This window comes from Manacus candei, unplaced genomic scaffold (assembly GCF_025592945.1).
Source record: "Manacus candei isolate 608988 ecotype Guabito, Panama unplaced genomic scaffold, ASM2559294v1 h1tg000028l, whole genome shotgun sequence".
Taxonomy (NCBI): domain Eukaryota; kingdom Metazoa; phylum Chordata; class Aves; order Passeriformes; family Pipridae; genus Manacus; species Manacus candei.
Window position 1 is genome coordinate 6,932,571 of NW_026138076.1, and position 10,219 is coordinate 6,942,789.

The following is a 10,219-nucleotide window of genomic DNA, read 5'->3' on the forward strand; positions in this document are numbered from 1 at the left end:
CCATATACCTGCATCCTGCTGCCCTTGGCACCACCAGCCAGCTATGGACAGTAATTGCTTGTTTTGAAGGTAGAGAGTAGGGAATTAAGGAGGTTTCCAGGAATGGGTTTGGAATCCTTCTTTTGGGAAGTGAGTCATTATAAGAAATTTAAGAAAGGCACAGTGTGTTTGCTAGGCAGGTATGGATACTGCAGCAGAAGATGTGGACTTGGAGTGCCTCAGGGATCGGATTTTGGCAGGACATTAGGAAAATTATTTTCTGAAGAATAGTTTACAACCTCAGCTTCCATTTCAGGAGCTCTGCATTGTCTAAGGCCAGCTTTGCCTCCTTCACCACAGGCTTGTTATAGGTGCCTTTATTAGGAGATCCTCTGAACTCAGGAACGTCCCTTACCTATAGGTCTAGTTCTTCCTTATGTAAACCTTCAACTGGAACATGGTGAGACGTTAAGTACTGACACCAAGTCCTATTAAGAGAAAGAAATCTGCCAAAAGATCATACATATAGCAAAGATTCCTCAGTACACACTTTCTAGATTAAACATCTGAGCAAAACCTTTATCCATCCACAGTGTTGAATACCACAAGTACTACTATTACATTTGGACTGTGCAGAAAGTTTACAAGTATGTCCAGTCACTTTTTCAAGTGAGTTTCAATTTTATTGCAGTAGTAGGAATGAATTAGGTTAAATGTGCTAGGTACACCTATCTGCTCTGAAGAAAGATGTTCCAGAGACTTCATCTTTGCAAGGAGGTACATGAAGACTGCGTAAGACCCAGCATCCACTTTTTATGTAACTTTCTGGAGACAGACATCTTTATGCAACAGTAGCAGTTGTTTAGCAGTGTCATATTGTTACACTTACTGTTTACTTTAAAAGTAATGTATTGATAGATTTAGCAGATTCTCCCATAGAAACACTCCTCACTTCCTGTATGCTGCTCATGGCATGCAGAGACTAAAATTACGCTTGCACTTGTTTGCCATCCTCTCAGAGGAGCTGCATGCCATCTCTCCTGCATATCCAGCATGGACCATTAGCACTAGACCTGTTCATTCAAGTTCCTTTGGTATCCTTGCATCTTACAGTGCATGAAGAGTTGATCATAAAAGGAAAGATAGTGAAAGATACTATATATAAAATATTTCAGGCCATTTTTAGCTTGCTTATAGGTGTCAGAGACTGTTTTCAGCTACAGTAAAGGGGAAAAAAGAAATAAATGATATTGTCATTTACTGTGAACCTTCCCCCTGTCTTCCCTGAAAATCTTTGGGTTTGAACAATATGTACTGCTCTTCCCTTTACTGTGAATCACAGGATCATGGGACACTTCAGGTTGCAACAGCTCTCAGGGTATCTCTGGACCAACCTCCTGCTCAAAGCATGATCAGCTACAAGATCAGCCCAGGTTGCTCAAGGTTTTATCCTGTCTGGACACATCTTAGCTTTGGCCATAAAATACAAACCCCTCCGTGCTATCCTGTTTTTTCTTCACTAAGTCTCGTTACAGGTAGAACTAGTGTGACATCACATCTTGAGTCTTTTATGGCCATATTTCAAAGATTAAGCTGTAAGCATCTTTCCCAAGGAGTTCATTGTAAACTGAATAACGGTGATGAAGAGATCTCAGTTCAAAAGCGTATGTGTACAACCACTTGATGTGAATGATTCCACACTAACTTACAGTGCAATAGATCTAAAATTAATTTAAATGTGCTTGAAATCAGGCAGGCACTTATAAATTTGGCTGCACTGGGGTCCAAATCGCTCTGACACAGGATAGAAAACTAAAGGAAGAAAGTCATCAAAACCAAACAGACTGCAGACATTCAGCTGACTCTTTTGTTCAGTATTTGCATTGTTTGAAAGACAACTGTGAAGCATCTCGCTTATCCACAAGGCTCCCATCCGGCTGTTTACCAGTAAAATCTGAAAGGCTGTTTGGAGTCCACGTGATTTCTAGTATTTTGAGCAGGTCTGGTTTTGTTTCCTTGTTCAGACATGTTCTAGTCCAAAGATATTGTGCGCAGAAACTGTCAGGTCATGAATAAAAGATAAAAAGCCCACTATTTTTTAACCAGCTTCATTGGACTGGTTCAGGGGTTGGTTCAAACCGCAGAGATACAATCAGCAGACAGGAGACTTTCATGATGGTTTTATAATCATACTGAAAATTTAAAAATAAGTGTTTAATGATTTTGTTGAGTATCGAAACCATTGTATACTTCATGCAACACACAGACATCAGGGTCTAATGATCAGGAGCGGTCAGGCACATAACTGTAGACATGGGCTTTTGGGATGAGCGGAGCCCAGGGGCTGGGCTGATGGTGAAGGAGAAACCTGTTGCCCCGGGAGATGCCAGCTGCTTGCCCACGCTGCCGGCTCGCTTCTAGCACTTTCTCCACATCAACGTCGGGGGGCCGGGGTCCACTCGCCGCCGGCCGCACCCCGCTCCCTCGGAGGTGACCCGGCTCCCGCATCCCGGCCGGGCTGCCCCCGGCCCCGCACACCGCGGGCCTTCCGCGCCCCCCGCCCCGGCCGTGCCCTGCTCCTCCCTCTCCCCCCGCGGCCGCGCGCAGTGGGCCAGCCCGCCCCTATATAAGAGCCGGGTGGGCGGCTCCGCGCCCCAGCATCGCCAGCGGCTCGGCAGCGCGACTACCGCGGGGACATCGTCGTGCTTGGGGCGCAGCCTGCCTTCTTCCCGGCTCCCTGCCGCCCTGCAGCCATGGCCTGGCAGCCGATGGAGATCAACCCCGAGGTGCGCGAGGGGCGGTGGAGACGGGGCTGGGACTGCGGAGCGGGTGGTGGGGCGCCGTCTCTCACTGGCACTCACGCTTCTCCCCCCGCATTGTCTTCCAGATGCTGAACAAAGTGAGTTGCCGCCGCCGCAGGACTGTCGCGGGCGGGCGGGTGCCACCCCTTCTTTCTCCATCCCTCGGCATCCCGCCCTCCCTGTGCGGAACGGTACCGCTGCGCGGGGCGCGGCCGCACCTGCGGAGCGCCGCCTGCCTCCATCCCTCGGCATTCCGCCCTGCTGGGGAGCGGCCGCACCTGCGGAGCGCCGCCTGCCTCCATCCCTCGGCATTCCGCCCTGCCGGGGAGCGGCCGCACCTGCGGAGCGCCGCCTGCCTCCATCCCTCGGCATTCCGCCCCGCTGGGGAGCGGCCGCACCTGCGGAGCGCCGCCTGCCTCCATCCCTCGGCATTCCGCCCTGCCGGGGAGCGGCCGCACCTGCGGAGCGCCGCCTGCCTCCATCCCTCGGCATTCCGCCCCGCTGGGGAGCGGCCGCACCTGCGGAGCGCCGCCTGCCTCCATCCCTGGCATCCCGCCCTGCCGTGATGGGCGCGGAGCGGCTCCGCTGCGCGGGGCGCGGCCGCACCTGCGGAGCGGCGCTGATCCCGCGCCCTCGGCAGGGGGCGCCGCGCGTTGTGCTGTGTCACCGGGCGGGGCGGGGACGGGACGGGGGTGTCGCGGCCGGGCCACCGCTCTCTGTGCCCTGTGCAGGTGCTGTCCCGCCTCGGGGTGGGTCCCGGCTGGCGCTTTGTGGACGTGCTGGGCTTCGAGGATGAGGCGCTGCGCGCCGTGCCGACCCCGGCCTGCGCGCTGCTGCTGCTGTTCCCGCTCACCGAGCAGGTGGGTGTCCCCTCCCGCGCGGGGGAAGGGGGGGGCTGGCCGCGGGTAGCACTGACTGCTGCCAGGAGTGTGTCTGTGTCATCCACTCGAGCATCAGATGGTTGGGTGTGGATGGGGCTTGCGCTGGGGCTGTAGGTGGACAATGTTGTGCATGGCCCCCGCCTCCAAATCGCCTGACCTGAGCAACAAAATGAACTGAGCAACAAAACAAGGCCTCTTATTCTATCCCAATGCTCCTGTGAGACTGCTTTTGTATATCAGACTGAGAAAAAACCATGACCGATCTTGAGCATGAGGAATAGCAATTCCTTTACCGTGCTGACTCATTGGATATAGAAAGGCCTAAACTACTTCTCTATGGTTAATATATTCAGTCCACTTGATGCTAAGGAAGTGAATCAGAAGATGGGCTTTGAAATAAAGTATATTTAACAGGTTCTTTAAATGAAGGATTATAACGTTTCAGTAGTAATGGATCTCAGTTGTTTACACATTGTTCTGGTGGGAAGAGGTTCACGAAGGGAAGTAACCTGAAGGTCCAAAGGCACATTATTGCAGAGACATGTCAGTAGTCTTGTTCAGTGAACCAAAGCAATTGAGGGATGATATTGAAGAGCCTATCCATTCTATGGTTCCCCACCCCAAGCGATTTCCAGTGTACAGAACAGATGAAGGGCTAAGTACAGTACCTTTGGATATGACTGAGTCACGCAGGTAGTCAGTCCATTAAGTGTTGGCCTGAATCCAGTTTAGACATGGTGCTTACTGGACCTATGCCACAAAGATGACTTTCTTGTCCAGGCTTGGTATTGATTCTCCTGCACAACTTATCTGTAGTTTACACAATAAAAAGAGGCAACTGTATTGAAATGCTTAAAACAGTTACATGTTTACAGCATGAGAACTTCAGGAAGCAACAGACTGAGAAAATAAAGGATCAAGAAATTAGTTCCAAGGTGTATTTCCTGAAGCAGACAGTCAGTAATTCCTGTGGCACAATTGGTCTGATACATGCAGTTGCTAATAACAAGGACAAAGTGAAGCTTGGTGAGTATGAATGTTCTGAAATGCTTGAATTTCCACTTTTACAACAGAAGATTGAATGCATGTGGGCTATTGGGAGGCATGGGGCTTTCATTCAAAGCAAGTTAAGACAACTGCTTCAGTTGGTAAGTGGGTCTTTCAGCTCTTGGAGGGGGGCATGTGGACTCAACCTTTGACTTGTGTTTGGTAGCTGCAGAGGTATTGTCCTAGTGAGCAATGCAAGAAGAAAAGGGCGCATAGTAGGACTGACCAAAGTCTGTCTGTAATCGGGAAGTACTGTGTTCAGAAGTAGTTGTTGACATTGGTCTTGATGTCAACTGAAGAGATGGAGTTCTTCATGCCACCTATGTCTAATGTAAATAAATGTGCTCAGAGTAGCCTGTAAATCAGTTTAAAACATGTTTTCTTTTTTCTGGAGAAGTTGTAGAGATGATAAGTGTCTGTAAGTAGACTTTTCCTGCTGAGATAATAGTTTAGATGGTTTGCTTCCTATAGAAAAGGATTATTTTGTTGTTCAAAGACTGGAGATCTGCAAAATACAACTATCATTATTCCAAGAGAATTTGAACCCTTTGTGTCGTGTGGGATTTCGTCTTATACAAAGAAAATACATGCAGAAGGCATAGTAAGCATATGAGCATAGTTTTGCTTCTTGAAAAGATTCTCTGTAATAACACACTCTAAATGAGTGAAGCAATGATGCAGCACATCTTTCATGGAAGACCAGAACTTAACTCATATTTGTACTGCACTACTAATTTATGTCCTGGAAAACCAAAGTAATCCCATAATGAGCAAGTGCTGCCTTCATTTGAAGGCAGTGAGACAATTTCATCTACCCCTATTCTGTTACTCAATACTTATGTGTCCTTACAGCTGGCACCTTTCTTGAATTTCTTCAAAACAGGACTGAACCCTTCTGCCAAATGTACAGTGGAAAAATCAGAAAAGCTACATCCCATTTGAAAGTGACTTTCAAGACAACCATCCAGAGTACCCTGAAGTGCTACACTCTAGTTGTGTAGATTGTTACTAATAGCTTCTGGATAAATAGCTTACTTCCAGTGGTAGTTAATAATAAGCTTGTGTAGGAGATAGTTACAGGCTGAATGCAATGAGTTGTAGTTGGTGCAACAAGCACTGATTACTGTGGGCTGCATCTCAAGTGTGACTGATGCTTTACACATACTGAACAAAATTTTTGATTATCTTGTGCAGATGAGGGGTCTGCCCTGAAGAAGTTTCTTGATGAAACAGCTGATTTGTCTCCTGAAGAGAGAGCTAAGCATTTTGCAAATAATAAGGTATATAAACTATGCAAACTGCTGACAGCTACCAGCACTTAAGGATGTAGTAACCTGTATCTGCTTTATCTTAAGGCTATACAAGAAGTCCACAATTCGGTTGCACAAGAAGGACAATGTCGGGTAAGATGTGAATGTGTAAAATATTGGGGAAAGAGATTAACAAAGGTAGTAGAGCAATAAAGCTTTTTTTTGTCTGTCAGATGGCTGTTATATTTCATGAGGACAGAGAAATGAGTGACTCGTGGATGACTACTTGTTCAGGGTTTCTTCCTTAAATATAGATTGAAAATTTGGGTCCAGATCCAGATTGAAAACATGACTCTGCACTAGGATTTCTGGTGCATGACCTTGTAGAGGTCTTGCCACAGATCTCTTCAGCTGAACTTAAGTTTTCAGTCCTTTGCTACTGCTTTGTTGTTGTCTGTTTTGGTCTGTAGTCACATGTAGGGTTTGCAGTACTAGCTTCAGCCTAACAAATGTGTCTAATGGTATCTCCAAATGTATCTAATGGTATCTTCTAAGGTTGAGGACAACAGTTTGAACTTCCACTTCATCCTGTTTGTCAATGTGGATGGACACCTGTACGAATTGGGTAAGATCCTGCTAACTCTGCAGTTGGACTGGGCCTACTTCAGGCTTCACAGCAGCACTGGGGGCTCAGGCGAGATACTCAGTGCTGCTTAAATTGTTTGCTGAGGCTCTCAGAGCCAATACACAGTTTGTACCTTCCCTCGAAGATTTTAACTGATGGTGGGTTGCACTAAATTCTTTTGTAAAGCATGTCTTTGCTGGTAGAGCTGAGAATACTCAGTCCCCATCTCAGACTATGTATTGACAATTTGTTCTGACTTCCCAAATACATATCATCATATGTGTACTTGTTTGGGCCCACTGTGCTCAGTGCTACTAATTCTGAAATACTAAGTATACTGAGTGATAAGGCTTTCTTTCACAGATGGCCGTATGCCATTTCCTGTAAACCATGGCACAAGCTCGGATGACTTGCTGTTGAAGGTAAGACTTCTCCCTCACTGCTTGTTTCCCTGAAAGCAAGGCCTATAAAAGGGTGAGAAGTGTGCATTTGGTGTATAGTGGCTGTACCTACTTGCTCTACAAGTCTGTGCTTCTTAAATCTACCAAATTTAGGACTACTAAATGTATTGTCCCCCAGAGCTAGATACCTCTTAAATGTATTTATCCACTGGTGCTATAAAGACCTTGTGACTTAGTTGGTGGGACTCAGAGAGGAACAGCAATGACTTGTTCTCTATAGCAAGTCCATTTTCTTAGTCTAAACAGCTGCCTTTTTTTATCCCTAAGGATTCTGCTAAGATCTGCAGACAATTTACAGAACGTGAAAAAGGAGAAGTTCGTTTTTCTGCTGTGGCTTTCTGCAAGTCTGCCTGAGACTCTGAAGAGATGCAAGGAAAACAGTCTAATAGCACACTAGTAAATGCAGTTTAAATTCCAGTGCTTCAGTACTTGTTAAACACCGCTGTTCTGGTAACTATTTCCACCTTTTGCTATACACAAGAGCAACATCAGCTGAGCTTATGTTAAAGGATGAGCTCAAGTTTTAATGTGAACAGTTTGGACACATCAGATATCTTTAGACTCTTTTTTCACATGTTAAGTAGAAAATGCTTAACAGGGCTTGTTTGATCTGTGTCATGTTAATTGAGTTGTTGGTTGATATTTCCTTGTCCTTGATGAGAATAAAATGTTCTGCTGGATAAATGGACTAAATTGATCACTAGCTTTCTCTAAAAGAAGTTGTGTGGCATTCTCTGTAAATTCTTGTTTTCAAAAGACCCTGCAAGATCTCCTCTAAGCAAAAAGTTAATGTTGGCCTCAGGGTAGCAGGACAGTTGATTTTTCTAGGTCTTGAAAGCCTTCAAGGATGAAGGATGTGTTCCAGTGCTGCACTACTGTTCTAGTAAAGTTCTTTCTAATGTCCAGTTTGAAACTCTTAAGCTGCAATCTGCCACCCTGAATGCATTTATTTTTAGAGGGGTAAGGTGTGATAAATGAACACTCAAATGGTACCTTAATGTGGTCTATATTAGTGCTACAAGCAACAGAATGCCCACTGAGTCAGCTGATGTTGTTTCCTTACAGGAGACAGTATTAGAACAGCTATTCTCCCTATCTGTAGCTAAAACAAATCTGCTGGCAAACACAGAAAAAAATCCTTGGCTATCCCCTGTGCTTACTAACTTGTGGTTGTTACAAAGACCTTGAAAGGGGCTATACTTCTCTCTCTCTTCCAAAATGACCTGAAAAGGAGAAACCCACACTACACAAATTTCTAATAGCAAGATGAATTTTTGGGTTTAAGGGAAAGAGATTTAAACTTTATTACATATTCCTTGGCCTCAGTTGTGACCTGTGGAAACTGTTTTTACCTGAGTCTAGTTGCTGTTTGCTGCTGTTGCAGCTCCTTGCTGATACTTCAGGTAGCTGCAAGAAGGGATAAAACACCCTTCAACCCTTATTTATAATGATTGAGGTCCCAGTCTGTCCCTGCCAGCCATGTTGTATGGTGCTGGGTAACAGTCTTAGATGGCTGCTGGTGCTCTGTATGCTGCAAGCTGTTCTGGCTTCCAGGCTTTTTTGAAGGGTAAGTAAAGCTGTGTGGGGGCTGAAGTTGCTTTGTATTGGGCCTTGTTACTGCTCATATAATTAATTACCTGATAGCTGAAGCTAGCAGAGGGTTACAATACATTTTAATTCAAAGTCTAAGGCTTTGTTCAAGCTCAGAGTACTTCAATTCTGAACATTAGTGTCTTTTGGTTTCTGTTAGCAGAGAGGTGAAAGCTGAGAAAAGGTCTGTTACATGTCATTGCTCTCTACAGCAGCATCTTCTGCCTGCTAGTGGAAGTTGTTGTAGGGTGAAAGGAGGCCTCCTGGGGTATCTCTGCTGCAGCCTTCTGTGCCAGTACAGACTCGGAGCCATGCCTGGGACTTAGGCTGCTTAGCAACAAAACCTTCAAGAGGAGAAATGGCATAAGCATAGGAGAGTGGAAAGAGCAATAAAAACCAGATAGTGACAGAGGAGGGGTATGAGAGCAGAGCCCAGTGAGCTGTATGCCATAACCTGTGGCAGTGTGCCATAACCTGTGGCAGCCACAGAGGACCCTTTCCTTCCCCTTAAGGCCATTATGAGGGTACCTGCTGTAACTGCCCGTGTAGAGTTACACGGGTGATCAGTCAGTGCTGAAGCAACCTGAAAATGCCTTTGAGATACTACTGTATTTTTTATAGTGATTGCAGCATTCAAATATTTTGGGTTTTGTTTTTTTCTTTTTCTTTCTTTTTGTTTTAATTAGCAATATAAATGGTGCTATGTAAGTTAATTTAGTGTTTCATAAACTTTTTTTCTCTCTTTTGCTCAAGTTTCTGAGTTAAGATTCTACTAAGAGGCAACATTTTAATGATTTTGGCCTCATGAAGAAACAAGAAAAGGATTATGACAGACTGTTCTAATTTTCTCACATTCTGGTCCAAGGTACAGTTTGAAAGGATGAAAATAAAGAGAACAACTAAGGAATGAATCTTATGCATCCACTCATGTATAACAACCTTAGCAAGGCTGTTTTCCCCTTCAGAAATGACCCCAGGCGTCTGGCAAACAGCTGGACTTTACTGTAAAACACTCTAGGCTCTAAAAAGAGGAAGATAAGTTACTGGGGATCTTGGGAGTTGGGATAGAATTGCTCCAGATGAAGGGGTTTTCAAACAATGGGTAAGGATCTATAAGCTGAATAGATGGAAGATTTTGCAATAATAACAGTGCAGCTGTTCCAAATGTGTTACTGCATTCACAAGGAAAGTCACAATACATGGAAGCATGTAGGTGGCAATTTAAAACCATATTGAATAAGTCATAGACAGAAAACAAGGAAGATGTTTTAAAGTCATATTAGGTGTGTACGATCTCAAAATAAATGTGGGGGATTTGCATATTTTCCAACTAATTTTACCTACTTGGCAGTTTTTGAATTTTAATTTTTGCCCATTGTTTCACACTTTGGCAGAAATGTGAGACACTGCCAGTCACTGGACACTGAGAGCACTGCCCCACACCACACCCCAGAGCCCCTAACCCAGCCCCAGAATGGCTGGCACACTGGAAGCCCCATCTGGGAGTGGGGGGTGGCCACAGGGGGACAAAGCAAATAAAAACAGCATCATGCAGCTATTGTGTGGTTGCACCCTACCTTCTGGA

The 10,219-nt window shown here is 45.5% G+C and overlaps 1 protein-coding gene across 1 annotated transcript; it reads left to right on the forward strand.

Moving 5' to 3' along the window:
- The first annotated feature begins 2,414 nt into the window (after positions 1-2,414).
- UCHL1 (ubiquitin C-terminal hydrolase L1) lies at positions 2,415-7,737 on the forward strand. Its single transcript, XM_051790106.1, has 9 exons — positions 2,415-2,765; positions 2,867-2,878; positions 3,512-3,640; positions 4,537-4,687; positions 5,903-5,988; positions 6,064-6,111; positions 6,514-6,583; positions 6,947-7,005; positions 7,312-7,737. Exons 1-9 carry the CDS (start codon positions 2,733-2,735, stop codon positions 7,396-7,398), a joined length of 675 nt encoding a protein of 224 aa, XP_051646066.1. The 5' UTR covers positions 2,415-2,732; the 3' UTR covers positions 7,399-7,737.
- Positions 7,738-10,219: the final 2,482 nt, after the last annotated feature.

Excerpts from the sequence above, each read along its gene's own strand:
- UCHL1 (XM_051790106.1), top strand. The coding sequence starts at position 2,733 with ATGGCCTGGCAGCCGATGGAGATCAACCCCGAG. Across the intron at positions 3,641-4,536 it reads TGTTCCCGCTCACCGAGCAG|CATGAGAACTTCAGGAAGCA; the intron begins GTGGGTGTCCCC and ends ACATGTTTACAG. Across the intron at positions 7,006-7,311 it reads CGGATGACTTGCTGTTGAAG|GATTCTGCTAAGATCTGCAG; the intron begins GTAAGACTTCTC and ends TTTATCCCTAAG.